The sequence below is a fragment of the Sturnira hondurensis genome, unplaced genomic scaffold (assembly GCF_014824575.4).
Source record: "Sturnira hondurensis isolate 20B ecotype Veracruz unplaced genomic scaffold, ASM1482457v3 Scaffold0018728, whole genome shotgun sequence".
NCBI lineage: Eukaryota > Metazoa > Chordata > Mammalia > Chiroptera > Phyllostomidae > Sturnira > Sturnira hondurensis.
The window spans coordinates 15,428,504-15,455,662 of record NW_028091359.1 but is presented as its reverse complement, the minus strand read 5'-3'; the positions used below and the strand labels follow the sequence as shown (position 1 = coordinate 15,455,662).

The window sequence follows — 27,159 nt, the reverse complement described above, 5'->3', positions numbered from 1 at the left end:
GTCTGTGTGGCTGTTTGGGTGCAGGCCTGTGGGTGCATTTCTGCACACGTACGGCCTTGAGATCAGGCAGCTGCATCTCTCTGTGGTCTGTCTGCTGTGCACTGACTCCAGATGTATCCTGTTCCTTGTGTAGGTTTTACTGACTGACACCAACACTCAGTTTGTAGAGCAAACCATCGCTATAATGAAGAACTTACTAGATAACCATACTGAAGGCAGCTCTGAACACTTGGGGCAAGCTAGCATCGAAACAATGATGTTAAATTTGGTCAGGTAAGCATTCTACTGAATGCAGAAACACATTGGTATTAGTAGTTATTAGTGAAGTAATTTGCCATCCTTTTCTTGATTGCTCCCAAATTAGAGTGTGGCAGTAAGGTAACCAGAAGTTATGTATGTTCTCTTATAAACAAAATAAAAATTTTGCAACTTTTATAGTTACTTTTAGTGATTTTACTTAGAGATTAAAGCATTTAGAAAAACCTCCTCTTTTGTTTATATCTGATAATTTTTTTAATGTTTCTATATCCAAATAGATATGTTCGTGTGCTTGGGAATATGGTCCATGCAATTCAGATAAAAACGAAGCTGTGTCAGTTAGTCGAAGTAATGATGGCAAGGAGAGATGACCTCTCATTTTGTCAAGAGATGAAATTTAGGTGAGTTCTTAAAAGAGGAAAGTAGGGTCTTCTGTTACGTTAAATGTAAATACAGAAAAATAGTAGGTACCTGGTTATTATGGGAAGTGAAGGGGTTGTGAGAATGGATGGAAAAGGAGCATTTTATATGTTTGTTTTTCTCTTCGTGTCTCTCAAATTTCCCAGTGCTTTCTGCCCATGACAATATTGCCTTTTTCTAAAATTATGCTATTCTTGAGCTAAGAATTGGGTTCTGTTTCCAAACTGATGCATAGCTAAGGACTAACATGGAGGGTCTGTATTCCAGTTGCTTGTGTTTGGTCCCTTCTGTTAGATCTGATAGCAGTACCTCTTTTACAGAGTTGTCATGTTGCCGGGGCGGTTTGGCACATTGTGTGCACTATTGAAAAGGGGATATGTGTGACTTCTAAAACCTTGTCTTCTACTTCCCTCCCTCCGCCGTTCTGCAGGAACAAGATGGTAGAGTACCTGACGGACTGGGTGATGGGGACATCCAACCAGGCAGCGGATGATGATGTCAAGTGTCTCACCAGGTGAAGGAGAGGATGGCCTCTGAGTGTCAGCAGGTTTCCTCTAGGCATTAGTGCTACTTCACTGTAGCTGTCATACGTATTTTCACGTGCACTGAGGCTGTTTTTATGGATATTAAGCTTTTGCATTTGAATTATGTACTGGTTTGTTTCAGTAAAAAAATGGGAGATCGTTATGTTGGGAGTTGGTGTTGTCTAGGAAGGATAGTATATAATTACTGGAAAATAAAATACACATAGCTGCACATTATTTTATGGTTAGGTACATAAATGTATTATTTGAGGGACATAATTGTTTTGAGTTGTTTTAAAAAGTAATTGATTAATCAGGTTTGGTCTAATGATAAATACTTCCTGCCACATATCAGAAAATTATTAAACACTATGAACTGTATAACAATTTCCATGAATTTCTTTGGCCAGACTTGTTGTTGTGTTTTGTTTTTTTTTCCCACATCCATAGGCTTGTTTTTTTAATTCATTCTTTTAAGGTCATTATTTACCAAGATTACTTTGTAGAAGGTTATTATTACCCTCTCCTAAATTTGAAATGTTTTTGCATTCTAGGATCTACATATTAACTCAAATTACTTAGGTTGTCCTAATAACTTGTTTAATGACATGGGCAGTTCCTGGAGTTTGCGTCTGTTAGTTAGGAAGAAGTTTGAGGGGAGGGTGGAGTGAAGAACCCAGAAGACTTACTGTGGTCTTTCAATGTTGTTTTCTTCAGAGACTTGGACCAGGCAAGCATGGAGGCAGTAGTTTCACTCCTGGCTGGCCTTCCATTGCAGCCCGAGGAAGGAGATGGTGTGGAGCTGATGGAAGCCAAGTCACAGTTGTTTCTTAAGTAAATTTCAGTTATCAAAAACACAAGGGAAAAAAACAAAGCCCCACACAACAAAACAGTGAAAGTATAATCCAAGTGATAAATGATTACATTTAGAACGTGGACATTGTTTTGGTATTATGGCCAGTGGCTGCTGTTTCATAAAATATAGCCCGTGCGTGAAGCAGCATTCCCTGTGATATGGGTGGGACAGGAAAACAACCATGTTCTGTGGTTTTGAAGGGAAATTAAGTGATCAATTTTTATTGACAATGTAACCCAGATTTCCTTATTAAGGCAATATAACTTAGATCGCCTATTTGGATCACTAATTTTATATGCTAAACATTAAAAGTGATGCATTTACATGGCGTCTGTTTGGTATCTATGTAATGAAATATGTACTCAGCTGTGTCCAGATGAAATCATAATACTCAGCAGAGCACACTCCATAATGGGCCACACTGGCTGATTGTCCCAGGACCAGAGAGACACAGATGCCCTAGGCCCACTCATGACCTAATACACATGTGATGATTTCAGAGTGTCTGGTGAGCTTTCTAGTTGACGTGGCTTTCATCATATAAAGGTCAGTCTTTTTGTTTCTCAGGTATTTCACATTGTTTATGAACCTTTTGAATGACTGTAGTGAAGTTGAAGATGAAAATGCCCAGACAGGTGGCAGGAAACGTGGCATGTCTCGGAGGCTGGCCTCACTGAGGCACTGTACAGTCCTTGCGATGTCCAACTTGCTCAATGCTAATGTGGACAGTGGCCTCATGCACTCTATAGGTGAGATAAATGAGAGCTTCATACAGAAATTGAAAACTTAGAGGACTGGCATAGAAGACCAGTAAAGTTATTTCAACAAGTTCATGTTAGTAAGTTTGTATCTGTCTGTCCATATCAGGTTTAGGTTATCACAAAGATCTCCAGACAAGAGCTACATTCATGGAAGTTCTGACAAAAATCCTCCAGCAAGGCACAGAATTTGACACACTTGCAGAAACAGTGTTGGCAGATCGGTTTGAGAGATTGGTGGAGCTGGTCACGATGATGGGTGATCAGGGGGAGCTCCCTATAGCTATGGCTCTGGCCAACGTGGTTCCTTGTTCTCAGTGGGTAAGTTCATTGAAAGCGAGAAGGAAAAGTGCCTGCCATGTAGCAGATGGTTCAGAATTCATTTGTATACTGAATGTTCATTGATTAAGTTGCTGAAACTTGAGAGCTGGAAGAAACTTCAGATACTATTTGAGTAGTTTTCCCTTGTGGGGAAATGTGAGGAGCTTCTAGTCCTCACTATATTCTTATCTTAAGTATGAGGATCTTATTCCTCACACTTAAAGTAAAATTTAAACTCCTTATGTGTCCCACTGAAAAATTTCATTTAAATACTGGGTGGAAAGAAAATTAAAACCACTGATCTGGTCTGGTGTCTTCATATACTAAATGAAATAATTAGTGTTAAATCTCATATTTAGTAGTCAGTAATGCTAGAACTAGAGTTCAAGGCTTGTGCCTATTTACTATCTCCAGTTCACAACTCTTTTTCTATAATGCTTTGTATAATTTTTTAAAAATATAAGCACTCTATTTGCATTTGAAATTCTTAAGTTGCATGTTTTAAACACTGAGGACATATGTGGCTATTTGGCCTCTTAATAAAATTTTCCTAAAAACATACCATTCTTAATATGCTAAAATTTGGGGAAGGGATGTCCCTTGCCATGTTAAAAAGCTATTTAGTTTATATGGTACCAAAATTATTTTAGTTTAATAAATTATAACTAATAGGTAATCTGTCATTGCCTGTAGATTTATTCCTGCTTAAAAGCTGTAGGATCTTAGTCCTCATACTTAAAAGCGAAACTCAGACTCTGGCCTACAAGTCTCTGCCCAACCTGGGCCCTTCCTCGTCTCTGACATCATCATGTTCACCAGACTTAAACCACACTGGCCATGACACGTGTTAGGGTCATTCCCACACTACAGCACTCTTCCTGCTGCCGGCGCTGCTGCCGGCGCTGCTGCCGCTGCCTCTCCCATCTGGAGTGTGTCTTCCATGGCCCACTTCTTGTTCTTCAGGTTTCTGCTCAGATGCCACTTCTGTTTCTGACCATCCAATCTCTACCACACCTGCAGTCATTCTGCTACATTATCTTGTTATATTTCTTCAAAGCATATATTCACTATGTGAAATTAGCATGTTTACTTGATTACTTATTTTAGTTCCACCAGAATGTGAGCTCCGTGAGAGCAGAGACCTGTTCCCTGTTCTCTCTATCCCTTCCCAGAATGTGTGGTTCAACAGTGATTTGCTATCCTATCATTTTTCTTGAGTGTACCTGAAAATACTTTATTATGGGAAATCATGAGGGCTATCATTTAGGTACTGGAGGAAAATTAGCTCCCCATCCTCACTTTGTACATAAATCTTGCTAATCTCTTGGTTCTGAGTGCACCAGGTCTTTCTCCTGACTTCTGTGAATCCTATAGTTTTCCATTTTTGTTCTTTCTCTGCCTAGCCCATGTCCAGATTTTACTGAGTTTTCCTGACCATATCAGACAGGGGTGTCAAACTCATTTTTACCAGTGGGGGCCACATCAGCTTCATGGTTGCCTTCAAAGGGCCAAAATAATTTTAAGACTGTATAAATCTAACTGCTCCTTACTGTTAAGTAGTTGAAATTACATTCAGCCCTTAGAAGGCAACTGCAAGGCTGGTGTGGCCCCCCAGTGAAAATGAGTTTGACACTCCTGATGTGAGAGGCGAGTAGAGTTCTTGTGGTCACCAAAATCTCATTCTTGCTCACTCATTTTCTGAGAAAATGATCTGTGCGTATCAAACAACTCTGCCATCATCTTCTGTTTCTATTCTTTCATTTTTGTCATACAATTTAAGCTGAAACTGGATTGTTTTTCTGTCTTGTAAAGCTTAGGCATCTCTTACCTTTCATCAGTTAATCCTTAGAATTAACAGCTGCTGCAGGTGTGTAGAAATTACAGGCATAGGTGCACAGATAAATCCCGGGGCAAAAATGAATCAGTCGCCATTTACCTCAATTCAGTGCATGGCAGTCAGTTTGGGGTTTGCCTTTTAGTTTCTTGCTGAAGGAAAAACAGGATTGTTCACACTAACACAGTTGTTTCATTCTCAGGACGAACTAGCTCGAGTTCTGGTGACTCTCTTTGATTCTCGGCATTTACTCTACCAACTGCTCTGGAACATGTTTTCTAAGGAAGTAGAGTTGGCAGACTCCATGCAGACCCTTTTCCGAGGCAACAGCTTAGCTAGTAAAATAATGACCTTCTGTTTCAAGGTTTGTATCCATTCACCTATTCTTGTGTGGAGGTAGGCCAGGCAATGATTATGAACAGAATGTATGGAGCAGCGTGTCTGCTTTAATGCAAGATGCTTGGATCAGGCATAATAAATTCCTGCTGCGTGTTTCTCTAGGTGTACGGTGCTACCTACCTACAAAAACTCCTGGACCCTTTGTTACGAATTGTGATCACATCCTCTGACTGGCAGCACGTGAGCTTTGAAGTGGATCCTACGAGGTTTGTCATCTTTTCACCTGCAGCTGCTCTCCGTGTTTTCACTTCCACCACCATGTAGGGCCTCGGTGTAGGCACTCTACAGCCGTAGGGCCTGGCCCTCACTGTTTCTCCCCTTAGTTCTTAAAAATTAGTCTTTAACTATGAAAGTTAGGTGCAAATACATTTTTTCTGAAAAACAATTACAGATACCCTTAAAGGTGAATTTGATTACTACTACTAGAGATTGAGCACTGGTACTACTTTAGTCTGTTGTTCTGTCCTTTTTCAATGGATTTGCATGTAGTGTGCTTGTAGAAACTACATCTTATAATGCAAGTGCTTAATATCAGTGGTAACGGATACATGGTTTTGCAACTTAATCTTTTTAACTTAACCCTATAGATCTAAGGATCTGTGTGTGTATTGTTCTTTTCAACTTCCATGTGTTGTTTCACAGTTTGCCTAGATCATCACATATTCAGGCAATACCATATTGATCCCATTGATGTTTGCAGTAACTCCCTAATTATTGTCTCAGCATTTTAAAAAAAGTTTATAGGTCATTTGTTGTAGGAATTATTCTGGAACCCAAGTCTTCTTGTCACTTTATTTCTTAAAAACCATCCATTGTTCCCAAGTTACTGCACTACAAAGTACAGAGTTGTCTAAGTACAGTCCACCATCATCTCCTGTCACCCTTGCACGTGTTCTCTCTACATTAGCTCCAGTGAAATCTGCACACATGATATGTTTTTAAAGTGGTTTGACACATGGGGTTTCTTGGGGTTAGAGGTGCCTAATACATAATAATACTCTTCCTTAGCCAAGTTCAAAACCAGAAAGGTGGAAGGAAGGAGGATTGGCGGGGGGGAAAGCACTCATGACTCAGCTGTCCCTTTATTCTTACCGAAATGATTACAGAATGCAGCTTTGAACCCCGTGGACAAATAGGCTTGCTAACACTTTACCTTGAATTAGACTCATCTACCCCGTACCTTGCACAGCTGGATAACTACAGTTTTCCCTCAAAGGGGCTGGCAGGCTTTTTACCACATGAGAGCAGATCAGAATACAGCTTTTCTGCAGGCAGACGTATCTCAAATGGAGATGATGGTACTGAGCTGAGCGTGCTTGGCTCTTTTCTTTCTTCCTAACTTACTCCTCCTCCTATAATTAGGAGTGATGTAGTAGAAAGAAAAGAGTCCAAAACAGAATGCTAGGTACAATTTAAAAACTGCCACCTCTGTGAAGCTGTCTGTCTGTCACCAGGTGCTGCCCATGCTCACACACTACACACGAACAAGTAATCTTTATTCTGTGTTCTGTACCATCATCATAACACTTCATCATGGTGATATATTTTGAATGTATTTCCCATCTAGACTGTTGGCTTTTTTACATTTTGTACATCTTTACATCCTCCTATGAGTATTTAGCATGGTATCTGGCCTTTAGTTGACATTTCATAATTATTTGTGAATTTTAAACAATTATGTTATGCTTGCTTTTTCTAAGCCATATCCCGTCTGTCTTCTAGTTAGACCCTTGATGTTATTGTTTTAGAAGGACACCTGAAACAGGCTGCAGTACGCCTGCTGCTGCATTGACTCAGTAAGAAGAATTTCCTGCAGAGTAGACAAGAACTGTCAAGGTTGCCAGGAATCTCTTCTGGCCTTGTTAAATAAATTGTTCATCTTTTCATTTATACCAGTAAACTCCTGTGCCCTCCACATTTCAGATTTGAATCACTATTGTAGCTTCATAACTGATCTCCTTGCATATAGTCTCCATATTTAGACCAATCTTTTTAGTTCTCCATGTATTACAAGTTCATTTTTTGCCTCTGGTTTCCCAGCAACTACCAGCCATGTGAATTAACTGTATCTGTCTTTGGTTTGCTATTTTGCCTTTATCCATGAATTGTATTCATTACTTAGTGTGTGCATGTCTTTCCCCTCTTTGAAAAGGTCAAAGGCCAATCGTTGTTGAATCCTCTGTACCTGGCACTAAGATGGCAAATAGTAGATGGGTGTAAATGTTTGTAAGATTGAATTTAGTATCTTCCCTGCCTACTTCCTCTTCCTGAAATACCCTCACTTCTTTTTGCCTATGTAAATTCCATCCCTCCTTTAGGACTTACCTGTCCCATGGCATCTTTCCTGCCTTGTATCCACATCCATTTCTGAGCTCCTGTTATATCCATATGCTGTACCACACAGCTAACTGCAAGGACTCTGGAGTGGTGAATTGAGTGTCTCAAGCATTCATGTAATATGTAAATTAGTACACAAATAAAAATGGCTAGTTAAGAGATTGAAAACGTATTTACTCAATACTTGCTTGGTAGCTGTGCTAGTTTTTAAGGGGACAAAGATAAGTACTTTCCCTCCTTCAAGGAGTTTACAGTTTAGTAGGGAAGATAAGACATGTAACAAGTAATTACATAAAGGGTTTCACAGGGGATGTGTTTTGAGAGTTCAGATGATGCCAGTTGGGGAGCTCGAGTAGAGCTTTGTGGATTTGGTAGCCATTGGGTGAAAATTTAAACCCCATAAAATAGGTAATATTATTATTCCTATATTATTGATGTAAAAAATTGAGGCCCGGAAGAGTGAAGTGTCTTGACCAAGGCCATAGTAATAAGTAGTGGTAGAGCTGAAATTTAAACCTAGTAAGGCTGCTCTCTGGATTTCTGCCTTTAATCACAGCACCAAGACTTCAGAGGTCGTACTGAATTAGCATCCCTGATTGAATGTGGGGAGTAGTGCAGCCCAGCAGGCAAGGGTGACATCAGAGGTCACCCATGTGACATGATAGAGATAGTGATGGTGCCATTGACAACATGGGGAGCACAGGATGAGACAGAATTGTAGGAGGAGAAAAATCAGTTAATTTGGGGCAAACTGAATTTTACATACCGGTGGGAGGGACACCTAGCAGTTAGAAATATTAGACTGAATATGAAAGGCAGTTCAAAATAGGGGAAACATGAAAGGCCACAGAATATATAAAAGCACGTCTAAATAAAAGTTGGAAACATGAGATGCCCTTTTCTACCTACTAGATTGACAAAAAATTAAAAATCATATATGGAATTTATAAAAATATAAGAATTTTTATACATTATTTTCAAAACAACGTTTTTTTATAGTTGGCTTGTTCAAATCAGAATGCGATGAAAGTCCAAACATTGTATTTGGCTGAGTATCTCTTAAGGAGTTTCTTTTACTGAGTGTTTTTGTTTGTTTTTAATTTATGTTCCCTTTTTTTGTAGGTTAGAACAGTCAGAGAGCCTTGAGGACAACCAACGGAACCTCCTTCAGATGACTGAAAAGTTCTTCCAGGCCATCATCAGTTCCTCCTCTGAATTTCCCCCTCAGCTTCGAAGTGTGTGCCACTGTTTGTACCAGGTATGCTCTAGGTTAGAGGTTACCATTGTTAATCCAGAGCTAAATGAAAAAGGATGCCTTACCAAAGAGGAATCTAGCTTCTGATAGTGGATGATTGATAGTAGTATTGAGTCAGTGTGGATGAGTAATATATTAAAAATTATTATTAGAATTTAGCCCTGGCTGGTGTAGCTCAGTGGATTGAGCGCGGGCCTACAAACCGCACGATTGCGGTTCGATTCCCAGTCAGGTCACATTCCTGGGTTGCAGGCCGGTTCCCTGCAGGCCAACTCCCAGCAGGGGACACACCAGAGGCAACCATACATTGATATTTCTCTCCCTCTCTCCTTCCCTTCCCCTCTAAAGATAAATAAATAAAATATTTAAAAAAAATAAAAAAAATAAAAATTATTATTAGAATTGGCTTTGAAAAAACATAAATATTGCTTAGGAAGCAGTTTGAAGTATTTCAAGGAGGTACTTTAAAATAATAAATTTATCTTGGCATTGAGTGCAAGTTTAAAATGCACCAAATCTATTAGGTATAATGAATGTGGTTGAAGTGAAATGTATCATGCAATTTTTTGTCATCTTTTGCCTGATTTACTCATAGGGTCTTTAACACATGAGTCAGGTCTGCCCCCTGCTTTTTGCATTGTGAAGCTTGATGTATAATTTTTATTTCTTCATTAAGATATAATGGGTTGTTTCAGGTTTTCCCAGGAAAGACTGATCTGTTTATTTTATGTGAAATGCTACTTATAAAATATATTGCACCATCATTCAGATTAAATTATTAGATTTTCTAACTCTAGCACTGCAACTAATGGCTCTTAGTTCAGATGTCCACAGCCATCTCCTACTTGTTGAGGAAATTGGGTCTGTGTTCTTTTCTGGCTTCCACTTCATTTTTGAATTGCATATGCAGTTTCAGGAATGATTTATTTGTTCCCAGGGAGATTAATACAGATTCATTTAGCCTGTTTAAACTGTGTTTTGGGGAGAAACAATAGTAGGTCCAGAGTTTGAGACTCCAGAAGAAAGAATTTGTGCATTTGCCAAAACCATGTTGTTGTATCTCTCTCTTTGCAGAGTCATCCTCAGCCATTTGTTTTTTAGCACAGGGCTTGCAATGCTTAGAGACATTATTAGCAAGATTGGTGAAATTACAATTTAAAAAATTTTTTATTTATCTTTAGAAGAGAAGGGAAGGAGAGAAAGGGAGAAATATCAATGTATGGTTGCTTCTGGTGCATCCCCATCTGGGAACTGGCCCCTGCTGAGAACTGGCCTGCAACCCAGGAATGTGCCCTGACAGGGAATCGAACCTTGATCTTTTGCTTCACAGGCCCATGCTCAATCCACTGAGCTACACCAGCCAGGGCTGAGATTACAATTTTAAAAGCTGTTTCAGGCTTGCTTTATGTCAGACGAAATAGAGTTTAAGCCAAAAATAGTAAAAAAAGACAAAGGTCATTATGTAATGATAAAGGGGTAAATACATTAAGAAGATACAGTGATTTTAAATTTGTGTGCACAACATTGGAGCAACTGAATATATAAAGCAAAAACTAACAGAGCTAAATGGAGAAATAAACAATAATGCAGTAACAGTTGGGTACTTTAATACCTCACTCTTAACAATTAATAAATCATCTACAGAATCAGTAAACAGCACATTTGAACAATACTATATATCAAATAGACCTAACAGACATATACAGAACATTCTGTGCAACAATAGTGCAGTACACATTCTTCTCAAACACACGTGTAATGTTTTCTAGGATAGATATATATTAGGATACTAAACAGGTCTTACCAATTTCAAGAAGATCAAAGTCATATTGAACAAGTAGCTCTTGACCACAGTGTCCTGAGACTAGAAACCAGTAGTAAGAGGAAAACTGGAAAATTAATGAACACGTAAAAATGAATCAACACTCCCCTGAACAACTGGTAAAGGGGAAATAAAAAAAGTATCTTGAGATAATTGAGAACAGGAATACAACATACCAAAACTTGTGGGATGTAGCAAAAGCAGTTCTAAGAGGGCAATGCATAGCAATAAACACCCACATTAAGAAGCAAGATCCCAAATAAACAAACCTAACTCTATAATTTAAGGAATTAGAAAAAGCACAAACTGAGCCCAAAGTTAGCAGAAGAAAGGAAGTAATAAATAATTAGAGCAGAAATAAATAAAGAATAGAAAAGCAATGTAAAAGATTAAGCAAACTAATAGTTGGTTCTTTGTCAGAGATAAAATTGACAGACCCTTAGCTATACTAATCAAGGCAAAAAGAGAAAGGAACCAAATCAATAAAATTATAAATGAAAAAGGAGACATTACAACTGACACCACAGAAATTCAAAGGATCATAAGAGACTACCATCAACAACTACATGCCAATTAACTGGACAGCCTAGAAGAAATGGAAAAATCTTAATAATATACAGTTTACTAAGACTGAGTCAGGGAGCATTTCTATCCCAGTAACCTTTCTAAAACCAAGGAGTGGATTTTGCTTACCATCTGCTGAAAACTTTTGATATTTCTCTCGTCTTCTGGATGAATCCACAGTATCTTGTACAGCATGCATAGCCTGGTCCTAGTCCTGGTAGCTTAAGTAAATTCACTGAAATTGCCTGGGATGTTGTACTGAGAATTGTTAGATTATGAGGAAGTTCATGAGAAGTGGTACTGCTTATCAACAGAATGTTTATGTTCCTTCAGAATTCAGAAGTCTAACCTCCATGTGAGGGTATTTGGAAATGGCACCTTTGGGAGATGCTTAGGTCATTAGAGTGGAACCCTCATGAGTGAGATTAGTGCTCTTATAAAATAGACCCCAGAGAGCTCCCTTGTCCCTTCCACTATGTGAGGACAGAGGGAAGATGGCTGTCTATGAACCAGGGTTCTTACCAGATATTGAATACTCATGTGCCTTCATTGTGGACATTACAGCCTCTAGAACTATGAGAAATAAATGTTTGTTGTTTAAGCCAAAAAAATAAAGCAGGACTGAATTAGGAAGAAATAGAAAATCTGAATAGACCAATTACCAGTGAGGAGATTGAATCAGTAATCAAAAATTTCCCAGTAAAGAAAATGCCCAGGACCAGATGACTTCACTGGTGAAGTTTACCAAATACTTAAGAATTGAAACTTATTTCTCTTCACACTCTCATAAAAAATTGAAGAGGATACAGTGCTTCCCAAACTCACTTTACAAAGCCAGCATTATCCTTAAAAAAACAAACACCCCCCCCCGAAACTGACACTAGTAGCAAAGAAAACTATAGACCAATATTCTTGATGAATATATAGCAAACATTAAAATAAAATACAAACAGAATTCAACAGCACATTAAAAGGACATTGGGCCCTGGCTGGTGTGGCTCAGTGGATTGAGTGCCGGCCTACAAACCAAAGAGTCACTGGTTTAATTCCAAGTCAGGGCACATGCCTGGGTTGCGGGACAGGTCCCCAGCAGAGGGAGCACTAGAGGCAATCACACATTAATGTTTTTCTACCTTTCTTTCTCCCTCCCTTTCCTTCTCTTGAAAAATAAATAAATAAAAATTTTTAAAATAAAAAGATGTTGGGTGTGTCCCTGGGTGGCAAGATTGGTTCAACATATGCAAATCAGTGTGATACACAAGAGTCATGTGGGGATCTCAATAGCTGTAGGAAAAACATTTGACAAAATTCAACATTCATTCATGATAGAAGCTCTGAAAAATTAGGCATCAAAGGAACATATCTCAACATAATAAAAGGTCATACAGGATAAGCCCACAAGCTAACAACATACTTTATGGTGAAAGGATGAAAGCTTTCCTTTTAAGATCAGGAACAAGAAAAGGGTACCCACTCACCACTTCTAGTCAGCATAGTACTAGAAATTCTAGCTATAGCAGTTGGATAAGAAAAAGAAATAAAAGGTATCAACTGAAAAGCAAGGAGTAAAAGGAGTTTTGCATATAACATGATTATATAGAAAATCCTAAAACACAACCAAAAAAATTGTTAGGTCTAATCAATGAATTCAGTATGCTTGATACAAATTTAATATGTAAAAGTCAGTAGTTTCTATACATTAAAATGAATTTTCTGAAAAAGAAATAAAGAGATCTGTTTCATTTTCAATAGCATCAAAAACAATAAAATAATTAGGAATAAATTTAACCAAGGAGGTGTAAGATCTCCACACTGAAAACTGTAAGACATTGATGAAAGAAATCAAAGATGATACAAATAAATCGCAGGTATCCTGTGTTCATGGATTAGAAGAATTAATATTGTTGAAATGTCAGTACTACCAAAAGACATCTATAGATTCACTGCAATTCCTATCAAGATTCCAAGGGCATTTCTACAGAAGTAGAAAGCCTCCCTAAAATTTATATGGAACCACAGAACCACATAGCTAAAGTACTCTGGAGAAGTAAGAACAAACAGGAGGCATCATACTTTCTAGTTTTAAGCCATAAGATAAAGCTGTAGTCATCAAACAGTATGGTATTGCATAAAAACAAATACGTCAGCGAAACAGAATCAGGAGCCACAAAATGGGCCGAAGCATATCCTGTCAACTAATATTTGACAAGAGAACTAAGAATACTCAATGAAGAAAAGACAGTCTTTTCATACACAGTGCTGGGATAATTGAATATTTTACATGTAAAAGTAAAACTGGACCCATAGCTTACACCACTCATGATAATTGACTCAAAGGGGATTAAGGCTTAAATATACAACCTGAAAACATGAAACTCCTAGAAGAGAACTTAGAAATAAAGCTTCTCAACATAGGTCTTTGGTAATGATCTTTTGGATATGACACCTAAAACACAAGCAGCAACAAAAAATAAGCAAGTGCAGTTGCATCAAACTGAAAAGCTACTGCAAAGTGAAAAGACAACCTAGGAAATAGGAAAAATATTTGTACACCATATATCTGATAGGGGGTTACTATGCAAAATACATAAAGAGATACAAAATACTCGTACAACTCAGAAACAAAACAACCCAATTAAAAAAGGGCCAAAGGAGCTGACTAGACAGGTACAATGAAAGATATTCAACACAACAAGTCTCTAGGGAAGTGTAAATTAGAACCCCAGTGAGATATCACCTCACGCCTGTTAGATGGTCATCATGAAAAAGTTGAGATGATAAATACTGATGTGGATATGGAGAAAAGGAAACCATTTGGCCTTGTTTGTAGCATTGTAAATTGGTGCAGCCACTGTGGAAAACAGTATTGGGGGACCCTAAAAAAGTTAAAAATAGAGCTATTGTAGCTATCATATATGATCTAGCAATTTCATTTCTGGGTATATATCCAAAGAGGTGAAAAAACACTAAACTGCAAAGATATCTGCACCCCCATGTTTTTTGCAGCATTATTTCCAGTAGCCAAGAAATGGAAACAATCTGTTTATCAGTGGATGAATGGATGAAGTTGTATATGTATTTATATATAAAAACATACACATAAGGGGAAATTATCCGAGGAAATCCTATCATTTGTGACAACATGGTTGGCCCTTGAAGGCATTATGCGAAGTGAAATAAGTCAGATAGAAAAGACAAATACGGTATGATCTCACTTATATGTGGAATCTGAAAAACAAACTGATAAAGAGATTAAACTTCTAGTTACCAGAGGTGAAGGGGAGGGGAAATTGAAGAAAGGTAGTCAAAGGTACAAATGTTTAGTTACCAAACAAGAGGGATGTAATATATACCATGATGACTGAGGTTAGAACTGTGGCGTGGTATGCAAGAGAGCTGTTAAGAAGAGTAAATCCCGAGTTCTCATCCCAAGGAGATTTTTTTTCTCTCTTTGTATTGTATCTATATGAGAAGATGGATGCTATCTGAACCTAAATCAAACCATGATGCTATATGCCTTAAACTTACACACTGATGTATGTCAGTTATTTCTCAGTGATGATGAGGGGATGGTACGGAGGGAGGAGAAGATTAACATGCTTGTGGCAGGTTCTCCCAGGACAGACTGATCTGTTTATTTTGTGTGAAATGCTACTTATAAAATACATTGAATCATTCAGATCAAATTATTAGCCTTTCTCACACCAGTACTGCATGTAAAACTTCCTGTTCATATGTTCGTAGTCATCCCTACTTGTTGAGGAAATGAGGCCTTAATTCTTTCATGGCTTCCACTTTGTTTTTGAATTGCACATGCAGTTTCAAGAATGATTTATTCATTCCGAGGGAAATTAATGCAGATCCACGTAGCCTGTTTAAACTGTGATTCTGGAAGAAAACATTAGTGGGTCTGGTGTTTGGGACAGGGGTGGGTAGGGGAAAGAAGTTACGCACATTTACCAAAACCATTGCCTTTGTGTCTGTCTTTGCAGAGTCATCCCCAGCCATTTCTTTTCTTTCTTTTTTTTTTTTTTAGCACAGGGTTTCAGTTGCTTAGAGACATTAGCAAGATCAGTGAAATTACCATTTTAAAAAGCTGTTTCAGGCTGCTCTGTGTGAATTTTTCTCCCATTCCTATTTATAAAGATGTTATCTACAGTATCTATAAAAAACTTTTCACCACATACATAGAAGATAAAGCATGCTTAGCATTCAATCTTCCCATTTATCATGACTTTTTGTGCCTTTTCAAAAAAGCTCAAGGAATTAGGAGAATCCCACATAATTTTTTCAGATAGTTAAATCTCAGAGTAGAGGATTGTTTACTTATAACATTAAGCTTAATATAGTGAATAACATTTTCTCTGAAATTTGGGCATTATTCAGGTTTCTTTTTAAATCTGATTCAGCAGTTCTGTTCGAAAAACAGACAAATGGTGAGCCCATACTAAGAATAGTCTAGGTCAACTTCTTGGCTGGCCTACTAGTAACTCTTCAGGGCGCTAATGAATTTTTAAAGTGGCAGTGGCTGTGACTTTTGCTGGTTAAAAGTAAATGGACACTGCCTACCTGATTACATGGTCTAGTCGATTTCAGCAGAAACTGTCATGTAGTTGCTGTCCTGAAAGGTTTTGTATCATCAGCAAATGTGGAGTCCAATTTAAGACCATGCTTCTAATAAGGTGAAAGGAACAGGGCTTGGCACTAGTAAGTACTTTGGAAATATTTGATGAAGGAATAAATCCCCCCCATTCCTCCCACTCAAGCAAACAAGATAATTGGTAGCTTTCATAGTTAGGAAGGGAGGGAAATAGTGAAAATAATTCAGGATATAGAGCCTGATAGTTCAAAATAATTCAGGATATAGAGGTGATAATTGGTGGCTTATTAAACACTATATGTTTTGCTTTTAAAGCAGTCCATAAAAAGTCCTATAGTATAATAGAACTGAATTATCATATTAAAATTTCACATAAAATTATTCTCTTTAAATTTTGTGTCAGTGAATTGTTTCAAGGTACTGGGTAAACTTGTTGGAATGTAGAGTGCTGTGGAGCAAAGATATACTGTTATTTATAAATAGGTTTTTAAAAAATAAGTGATAACAGGCAATTTACATTTACTAGTTAAAGTAAAGATAGGAAAAAAAGTGTAGATCTTTAGATATTCTTTCATTGAATCTCTTTCCAAATGTAGTTTTCCCCTTAGTTTTCTCCTTTATTTTTGTTTATCTGCCCTCTTCTGGCTTTTTCCTCCCCTTTTGACTTTGGCAGTAACATAATGGTACCTTTGTACTTCTATTTCTGTTCAGGGGAATAGTAGTCGATTGTTGTTTGTGTTTTTTATTCCTCTAATAAACATGGCTTCTGCTTTAGGACCTACTGGGAACATTTTGAAAGCTAAATGAGAATTATTGCTAGCTAAACTTGTATGAGCTTTAGCTCTTTTTTTATTTCAGTTCATATCTTTGGCCATTAAGCCTTTTCCAAATCATGCTTTAACCAGATTTCTTACTTTATATGCTTTCTTGCTTAGGGGACTGGGTTAAGGTTATATAAGAAGAGCCAGATAACTGAACAGTGTAGATATATAATTATGTAATATTATGTAATTAATTATATATATAGTTACATTTATAATTATATAAATGCAGGCATTTTTGTATGTATTTATTTCCACATTTCTTCCTGACAGTTTTGGAATAATGATAAAAGTAATTCCCAGAATAGGTATTCTTAAGTTATTGTGAAGAATTAGAAATATAATGATTCTGAATAAATACTATCTTTTCCCCCAAAATCTGCTTCTCCAAACAGAAGTGATTTGCACAAATTTTTAAGGCAATGAGTAATAGTTACATAATATAACTGAAAAAATATGTAAAACTGGATTTTGGTGATATATTTAGTTGCTAGTGCTTTTGTAGATAATTTAAAGTTTAATCTCAAGGTCCATGAGAACAAGGACTGTGTGTTACTTGGTGTCTCCCAATGCTTAGGGTGGCATCTCCCAGGTAGATGCACAGTAACTCTTTGGGTGGATAGGGGGACAGATGGGTGAGCAAGTGTGCTGGGTGCACAGAATTCTTAGAATAAAATGCCATGTATAGTATACACTAAGTTTAATTTGGTTTTTAAAATATTTTTCAAGTAATTGTTGTGCCTAGTCTAGTTCAATCAGGAGTCTTTTAATTTTAAAATAACTCTTTGCTTTAGAAGAAACTTTGAGGGATGAAACCAATTTGTATCCATGGGTTTGGGTTTTTTTGGGGGGGGTGTTTTTTAAACTGTGATAAATGGTCAAATATGTTAAAAAATTTAAGTAGGCTTACAATTCTATTCTATAATTTTTTCTGCAGTTTCTTCACTTTAATATTAATTAATGCTTATTTCTAGTTGAGCTGATAACATTCTTCTCCCAAATGTTGCAGACCTTTTAACCTCCTCTGATTAGACTATTTCCAGGAAGTAGCCTGGAAACAGAAAAATGAGAAATTTTCAAAGTAATCTTTCTTAGAGATTTTCAATTCAGAATGTTTAAAGTGAATTTTTCTATTGTATTCAGTTATTTAATGTTTATTTTTTTGTCAGTAGGCTTTAAATTAAATGCCAGCTATTTGAAAAAGAAATTTAAGTCAATTGAAGGATACACAGAGAAGTATTTAAATATCAAGAAAAAATCATGTAGACACATAGAAGTGTTTTTATAGTGTGATCTATTTATAATCAACATTTTATATAAAATTTATTAAAAGCTAGGAATTAACTGAAATGTAAATATTAAATATACCTAAATCCACTTGGGGAGAGCTTTTCTGTGATTTATAGCCAGAAATAGTAGATATGATTGTCTCAACATTTCTTGCTGTTTTATTAGTGCTTTGGCTTAAAAAAATGTATTAAAATTGAAATCCAGAAATAAAATTCATCCCTCTAAATTCAGTTGATTTCTAATTTTTTTGTTGATTCCATTTGTGTTACATTTGATCGTGTAATTTTATGTACAAGCCAACATTGTTTTTGTTGCTGTATGTAGTTGGTGCTGTGACTTGTTTGTGCTCATCTCTGTTCTGTAGGCAACTTGCCACTCCCTACTGAATAAAGCTACAGTAAAAGAAAAAAAGGAAAACAAAAAATCAGTAAGTTTGGAGTACTTTTTATTAGCTGTTTCTTTCAAAGCAAAACAAAAATCTTTTGCTGTTTGTTAAGAACATCTTCACTTCAGCCTATTTGACCTTCACTGTAAAATCATTCTACTAATTCTGGCACAAAATAGCTTTCATTTCAATTAACCCTGGAATTAAGTTACATTGAAACATTCTCTGTGTTCCTTTGGTTTGATTTATCCCAAAGGCATTTTGGGGGCATTTGTTGCATTGGATATCCCTGGTCTAATTTTGTTGTTGTTGTTGTTGTTTTAATTACAAATGAATGCTAAAGAAACTTAATTTCAAGGCCTTAGGACATGCTGACTCTCTTCATTCTTGCTTCTTGTTTGCAGGTAATATGAGTGGTTTCTTTTTCTAGAGCTGAAAGTTTTTCTTGATTGATAGAAGTATATGGAAGGAAAGTATCACTTTCTAACTTTACCTAAAAGTTGCTGAATTTTATTTTTTACTCTTCATATTTTTATCTCCTAGACCATCCCTCCCAGCCAAAATTTAGGTATCTGTGCTTAGATCATAAAAATCTTAATGGTAAAATTACTTTTACTTTAGAGAAAATCATCAATAAACTATTGGGACTGAGAACACACTACTTCAGAAATAAAGGAATACTTAGTGAGTCCATGTTTGTAGAGAAATACCTCATTTTGCAAACATGATAGGAATACACTGCCTGCTTCTATGAAGTTGCCCTAATTTAAAGGGAATAAAATTAGGGCAGGCAAGGTTATTTTCTTCCCATGAGTAGAATTCGTCCAAAATATAATGTGCATATATTACTTTAAATTTGCCATTACCTGTCAGCAGGACTTACCTTACCCAGCGAGTACTGTATTCATGCACATAATCTCAGTGGTTTCAGAGGAAGAAAGCCTTTAGGAGCTGTGTAGGTAATTTGCTTAAAAAGGTAAATTTAGAATATAGTATACAGCTGGTTTCATTTTTCATTCCTTGTCTAAGCTTTACATGCAATAAATTTCTGTTTTACATTCAGAACTAAATTAAAATGTGGAGGTAAATTTGTTCAGCAGTGAGCAGATGAATTGGATTGGATGGCCATCTTGCTTGACAAAAACTTTTTTTTCTAATGCTTCAACCTTCTAATCCTCAGCATACATGGGTTTAACATGATGTACACCATAACTGTGGAAATTAATTTACTGTCTCTAACGCTCCTGCTCCGTGTTCTACTAATGCCGTTGCGTAGTGTGTCACATAAATTAAAATTCAGGCTTTCTGTGTTTCTCTCATGCATGTTTTCTAGCCTTCCTAACATTGCTTTATTTATGAAGATTTTGTCTAAAATGGTTCCTTGAAATGTTTTTTTTTTCCCTACTAGTGTTATTTTCAGATTTTTTTTTAAGTTTCAGAGTAACACTAAGTTTTCGAGTGTATTTCTCAGCACAGGTGATATGAGGTCCTCATGAAAACAAAGGGAATGTAATTGGTAATTTGAGATATATTAGAACATGTTCCAAAGTATGAAGACAGTATAGTTGTTGTAAATATAAAATGTTGATTTTTGGAGATACTGGCTTAATGAAATTTAATCTTTTGAAAGCAAGTTAACTTTCTTTTGGTTTGTGTATTTTGTGGATGGGAATATGTAAAATATACAGAGAAGATTCTGGCTTCTGACATAGAATTGTATAGTCATATTGTAGATAACTCTGTTTATTAGACTCAGATATATAATGTATAATTAGATTTTGTTTGAGAAGTTAATTGTCCACCTAACCTAGATAATTAAGGATGTTGGCGTAGTGACCCTCTTGCTGACGCACAGTTTGTATTTGTAACATGTAGTTCAATTTCTGCTAAGGGGAATGAAATTGACTGTGAACTAGTTTCCGCACACAGAATGGCCTAACTTTGACTTTTACGAAGGATTTCTTTGGGATCCAAACTAAATTTGTACACATTTTAAAAAGCCCTTGAATACATGTATATTATGAGGTAAAAATACACTGGTGTTAAGTAGTGGGGAAGGAAAAAGAAGTTGATACTGATTACATTTTATCAGGTTTTAGTTCTAAAATGCAGTGAAACTGCCATCAGTGAGATACGTAATTAGATAATACATGAAACAATGTGTGTACATGAAACAATGTGTGTTCCTGATGTGTGGGTTCTTTGAATTTTGATGTGAAGTATTTTTGAAGATGTGGAATATAGTAAAGGTATAATACTTTCAGTGAGTTTTACAATACTCTCCCTTTGGGAAGTAATTCACTCAAATTTTCATTAAATTCTGAGACTGAGTAGTATTAAGTATAAATCAGGTATAAATGTGAGTCATAACTTTTTTGTGTTAGAGAAAACCAGTAAATAACTATTTTCAAGATGCATTTTAAAAGAACTCTCCATGTGCATATAAGTTATTGATGTTTTTGTAAGACACTTTCACAGGTTATTATTTTATAAATTAACTGGTTCTTTGGAAATCAAACTATACCTTTTAGCTTTTTAAAAACCACTCCAGGATTTTAATGGATTAAACTTAATATATGCTAATTTATTTAAAAACCTATTTAAACTTAAATATAGTTTTTAATCCCCTTTCTTCTTGCTCACGCATTCCTTAAAGGCTTTAAAATATTGTAGATTTGTTGATACGTTTCTTCTGTTTTAAGAAGCACTCAGTATTGGTAGTGGTCTAGGAATGTTCTGAAACTGTGTGAAGAATTGTGTCTGTGTATATCTGTATGTTCATTTTTCTGTTTCTCCTCCTCCAAAGGCTAAACACTGAACTACAGTGTCAAAGCACTTGAATATTCTTCTCAATTCTATTTCTAAAACTATATTTCAACTAAAAATAACTCTAAAACAGTTCTTAGGTTTTAAAGCCGTTCTACTAAGGCGGCTGCATTTAGCTGCTTTCACCAGTTTCCCCTTCTTTACGTGTGAGGTTGTTCTTTGTGCGGTGGCACTTCCAGGACTATAACAGCAAGAAAGCCTTCCGGGCTTCACAGCATAAATGGAGGTGAGAATATGTGAGCTGTAATTCACCTCTTACAAAGATTTTCTTTGGCTTAAAAAATCATTTTGTAAAAGTCTTATTTTTACTAATTTCCTATCAGATAGGATAGAAAATAATTTTGAGATTTTAGGCAGCAAGTAAAAACACATTTAAAATGTATACCACATGAAGCACTAAAGAGAATAGAATGAAATGAAATCATCTTTATTCTCTCCAGAATTAATCTGGATTTAGTGAGCCATGTGAATTTATGAAAAGATGTAGTACTTCTTTGAGGCATTGTGGAGAAAACTAGAGTTATGTGAGATTCTGCACACAAATCCCATTCACTCATTTCTTGCAGCATCCTTCGAAATGCTGCAGGCTTGTCCCCGGAATCACAGAGAACTCAGTGGAGTGCTGGCTTCTTGCCACTTTGGTTATCACTGCTTCAAGCAGCAGTTAGTCACAATAAGCAAGAAAAGTTTTAGAGATTAAAATGATACATAAATGTTTTTTAACAATAAGTGTGTGTTAGCTGTAAAAAATGTACATTTCAAAATAATTTCCATGTTCACTTAAAGCAGGAGGCCCCAGGAGGAGATGGGAGCTGGGTCAGTCCCTTAACACGTTCCCCAGTCTAACCCATTACCTTACTTTCCGAGTAGGGCGTTTCATTAAGAGAAAATTAATTCATTTTGAATATTGGGCTCACATTGTTTTTCAGTGTGGGCAGCTATTTTTTGAATCCTTAACTTTATATATATATTTTTTTGACAGAATCAATTTAAATTGAGGTTCACATAGGGGTTCTCTTTTTGGTTGGTGGATCCTTTCTCTTTTTAGGTCCCAAGAATTCCCGTGCTTCCATGGTTTAAATAATAGGTAGGTCCTTATGTTATACAGCATTCTGATGAAGAAAAGAAACTGGCAATATAATGTTACTTGTAAGTAAGTTTTTTCTCTCGATAGGAATCTAAGAAAACTAAGTTTTGTTTTGTTGGAAAGCATTTTGCTCAAGAAATTTAATTGTACCTGGTACACACCAAAATGTAAGTATTTACTATTAGGTATTAGACATTTAGGGGTGTGCTGTTGAAAACTTAGCTACATCTTAATGAGTTGATCGTATTCTTATGTGTTAATCTTAGTAAAATATGATAACCTTTGTGTGAAAAGTTGATCTGCTTTTATTACTCATCACATCTGCAGTACAAATAATAATAACAAAATTAGGATCTTTTTTTAGGTCTCTTCTACAAAACTTATGAGAGTTTTCCTTTTTCTTAGATCCCTATATTGTATTTTAAAATGTTGGAAAGCAAAAATTGAGGATGAACTTAACTGATATTTTGGGAGTAGGAAAAAATAGAAAAGTATTGTTCACGAGGATTGGTCTAGTCAGAGCTTTTGTGCAAAGTTTGACCTTCAAGTTCTTTCTTCCCATTTGCTTGTTTTAATTCAAAGCACATACTCAATTCTCGACTCCTTGTTTTTAGGTGGTTAGCCAGCGTTTTCCTCAGAACAGCATCGGTGCAGTAGGAAGCGCCATGTTCCTCAGATTTATCAATCCTGCCATTGTCTCACCGTATGAAGCAGGGATTTTAGATAAAAAGCCACCACCTAGAATTGAAAGGGGCTTGAAGTTAATGTCAAAGGTGAAGAAGTATTTTGATAATCTGTTTTAAATTTTCTTTCAACTAAAATTTCAGAGTTTCATGTTCACTGTACTTCCTCTTTTTACTTTTGAAATGCCTTATAGTTTTCACTTAAATGCTTTTGTTTTATTTTTGCCTATGTTACAAAGGAATTCATTAGACTGATGAATTCCTTATCTTATCATGAGAAAATATCTTAGAAAATGTTTTTTTAAGATAGTTTTCTATGTTATCAAGCTGGAAATTCTAAAATGGAAACCAAAATGTGTACTATATAATTTTTTTAAAAGATGTTCAAATTTTTTAACATGTACTTTTATATATTAAATATTTGTGTGTATCTATATTAATTACATTTGGGAAAGAATAGAAATAACTTCTAGTATTTATAGAATAAGAAATAATTGAATCAATAATTATACTGATGACAATTCATGTTTTTTAACAAACATACAGATGTGTAGACTTCATACAATAAATAATCTGATTTTTTATTACCTTGTTTTACTGTTCAGATACTTCAGAGCATTGCCAATCATGTTCTCTTCACGAAAGAAGAGCATATGCGGCCTTTTAATGATTTTGTAAAAAGCAACTTTGACGCAGCGCGAAGGTAAGCCTCCTGCCACGTGGTCGATTGCTGTGTTTGAATCAGATATTTTCACTTTTACTCAGTATGGGAAGCTCCTGGGTAGGTTTTTTCTTTTTCCTCTCTAGGTCAAGAACGTAATAAATCTAATTTTGCTGTAAAAAGATGTAATGAAGTAAATCCATATTCTTTATAATTTGGTGGTAATTTCCATATTTCAAAATCCAGAGGGATTTTTGACATATTAACTAAAATAAAGGATTTGAGGTTGTCACAAAATAGTGCAGAGAAAGTAGGAAAAGATTCGTTTTAGTAAAAACTTAAAACAAAAAATGATACAGATAATGCATATCAGTGTAAAATCACATTTTTTGATGTTAGAATATTTTTGATACTTCAATTTAGAAGTGTATCTGAACTAAAATGTTACTCTTTAAACCAAGTAATGCACATGTATACAGTTTTGTTCATGAGTAACTGGACAACTGTTGGGAACTCTTACGATTTAAGAAATCTTAAGGTCTTTAAGGTTTTCACAACTAAATAGTTGCTTTCTGTTCATCTCTCTGAGTTAGTTTATCTGTAAACTAGGGATTATATTTACCTGAGTTGACTTTAGAGAGACAAATGAGATAATTTATGAGAAAATGCTTTATAAATGTAAATTAATGTCCTGAGTTCTCCCTTTTCCTGCAGTCTGAACTAATTGATCTGACTCATAGTCTAAGTTAAATTGTGCAACTCTTTCAGTTTTTCATCATAATTCATGCCAATTTCTTCTAATTGGAGCTTAAAAGGTATATTGTTCAACTGCAACCCATGTTGGAGGAAAAGTTCATGTCGACATAGGATTCATAGTCTAGCTGTTGACTGTACCAAGTGCAGAGAGATGAGGCTCTGATCCTGGCTCTCACCTGCAGGTGATACAATTTGGGAGAGGTCTTTTGAGTTGCCTGGCCAACTTATTTGTATGTTATTGGCTTCTCCCGACAGCCTCATCCTTCTAAATTTGGTGTTTGTCTGACTCTAGAGCCTAGTCTGAAGGTGCAGCTATGTATCAGAAATGAGAAGCAGGTTTCTCCTTGTCCCTTCTTTTCTTATTTAATGACAGTCACATTTGTGAATATGTCCTCCATATTTGTAATCTCAGTTATTTCTCAGTTACTTTTTATAAATTTAATTCCAATATAGCTATGAGTGTATCTGGTTTTTAAATTCTAATGATTTTATATTTTTGAAGGTTTTTCCTTGATATAGCATCTGATTGTCCTACAAGTGATGCAGTAAATCATAGTCTTTCCTTCATCAGTGATGGCAATGTGCTTGCTTTGCATCGTCTGCTCTGGAACAATCAGGAGAAAATTGGCCAATATCTTTCCAGCAATAGGTAAGATTTCCCAGTCATAGGTATATTGAAAATCAGTTTAAATGTATATTAATAAAATTATTGGTTATGAATAATGCTTTTTCTTTATATCTTTTTAGAATAAGAATTATAGTTTGGAAAAAAGAAATGCAGGCTCTTTCTGAAAATATGTAGGCAAAAAGTTAAGTCATTAAATGATCAAAAGCCTACCTAGATGCTACAGACTTTTAAAAAAGATTTTATCTATTTATTTTTAGACAGAGGGGAAGGGAGGGAGAAAGACAGGGAAAGAAGCATCAATGTGTGATTGCCTCTCATATACCTTCTACTGGGGACCTGGCCCACAGCCCAGCCATGTGCCCTGACTGGGAATCGAACTGACAACCCATTGTTTCACAGGCCTGCACTCAGTCCACTGAGCCATACCAGTCAAGGCCAGACTTTTTTTTTTTTTTTTTTTTTAATGTTAAGCTAGGAAATCACGAATTAGCCCTTTGGGTTTTTGATTTGCAAACTATACTATATTATGTACAACAGGACAGGAGTTTAAATTTAGTAGAAGATCAAATGAGTATTGGCATTTGAATCTGAAGAGTAGCTCATTCTTAGGAATTTAATAATTAAAACTTTGTCAATTTTTAATTTTATAATAACCCCATTTGTGATACTCTTAAGTATATGCTTTATATAGAAAATACTCAATAACTGAAAATTATTTAGTTGGGAATTGTTTTCTTAGTTGTTTTAGTTAGTCTTTGTAACCTGAATTACTTGCCATCTTTTCTAGTTATGTATGTTTATAAAGGGTCCAAATTCCTGTATATGAAGAGTTCTCTCACAAAGGTAAAGTGAGTCTAGGTCAGTTTTTAAATGCCAAGAAGAGTGGTTTGCTCATTCATGGAAAAGGTAGAAGACCATGAATTCATCTGAGACTAAGAACTGATTAGGAGAGAGAGCATTTCAGTCCTTTGTGGGTTATTGATGGATGGAAGGGGGCATGGGCGTGACTGATGTGAACCCCGATAGAGAAAAACAAAGATGCTGCATCTGGGAGGAAACTGTGGCACTTTTACACGCAAACATTGGTTTCTCTTACGTAATTCACAAACATAGTCATGTAGTTTGATGCTAGAGAAAATTAAAAAATTAATTTTTATAAAAAATACACATATATTTTGAATGCACAAAAAAGGTATAAAAGTAATATAACAGAGATCCATGTCTACCACCTAGCTTTAACATTTATTTTGCCATATTACTTTAGATCTTTATAACATTTTATTTCTTGGGGGAAAAAGATATTATTTCTTTCTAAAGAATTAATAAAATAAGGAAATTATAGGTATTATAGTTTTGTGTTTTCAGGTTTTATAAAACTGATATATTGAATATAGTCTCCCCACACAACATTCTGTTTGAAATATTTTATGTTAATATTTCATTGATGACTATATTACAGTTTAATTTGCATTCCCTAGTTGATGGATACTTAGGTTTGTTTCCTGTTTTTCACTGTTTTAAATAGTGATGTAGTGAATGATACCTTACTTGTCCCCTTGTGTATCACCTAGATGTGTAGTTGCTGCTTTCTGGGGCACACGCAGCCTTGACCCCACTAGCAGCCGCTGCCACGTGCTTTTCAAAGTGCAAGTGCCCATTCACTCGCCAGCCTGCAGCCTGTGGGCATGCCTGCTTGGCCCGTCTCCCCGGAGTTGGGCGTTACCAGACTTCATATTTTTGGCCAGTATGATGTTTGTAAAATAGTATCTTGTTAGTCTTACATAGTTTTAAATATTTAACAGTTATTGAAAATCCATATTTAGTCTGGTTAAGCAGAAATAAGATATCACGGACAGTATGTCTAATTCCTAAGTAGTAGTTTCTCAAAATGGGTTATTTTTACCCTGAGAGAAGTGTTATTTTTACTTACTGATTGTCCATTTAATGGTACTGGGTTAAGAACACTAGGAAAAAGAGAATTGTTAGGTAAGTGCTGTAGTTTGGGGAGTGGCCATATTTCTAAGGTGTCTCAGTGTGTACTTACACCCCTGATGTCTCCCACAAGTCAGTGGAA

At 35.9% G+C, this 27,159-nt stretch overlaps 1 protein-coding gene across 4 annotated transcripts in view; it reads left to right on the top strand.

Moving 5' to 3' along the window:
• The window catches only part of NF1 (neurofibromin 1), a 233,814-nt gene that overhangs the window by 109,663 nt on the left and 96,992 nt on the right, over window positions 1-27,159 (top strand). For 3 of the 4 annotated variants that reach the window (XM_037069749.1, XM_037069751.1, XM_037069748.1), the window contains exons 22-34: window positions 134-273; window positions 537-659; window positions 1,109-1,192; window positions 1,920-2,036; window positions 2,626-2,807; window positions 2,926-3,137; window positions 5,174-5,335; window positions 5,473-5,576; window positions 8,830-8,965; window positions 18,424-18,486; window positions 22,972-23,130; window positions 23,646-23,743; window positions 24,960-25,106. In XM_037069749.1, coding sequence (XP_036925644.1) covers window positions 134-273; window positions 537-659; window positions 1,109-1,192; window positions 1,920-2,036; window positions 2,626-2,807; window positions 2,926-3,137; window positions 5,174-5,335; window positions 5,473-5,576; window positions 8,830-8,965; window positions 18,424-18,486; window positions 22,972-23,130; window positions 23,646-23,743; window positions 24,960-25,106 — 1,727 coding nt within the window. The remainder of the gene's footprint in view (window positions 1-133; window positions 274-536; window positions 660-1,108; window positions 1,193-1,919; window positions 2,037-2,625; window positions 2,808-2,925; window positions 3,138-5,173; window positions 5,336-5,472; window positions 5,577-8,829; window positions 8,966-18,423; window positions 18,487-22,971; window positions 23,131-23,645; window positions 23,744-24,959; window positions 25,107-27,159) is intronic. The other variant, XM_037069750.1, reaches the window with a different exon arrangement.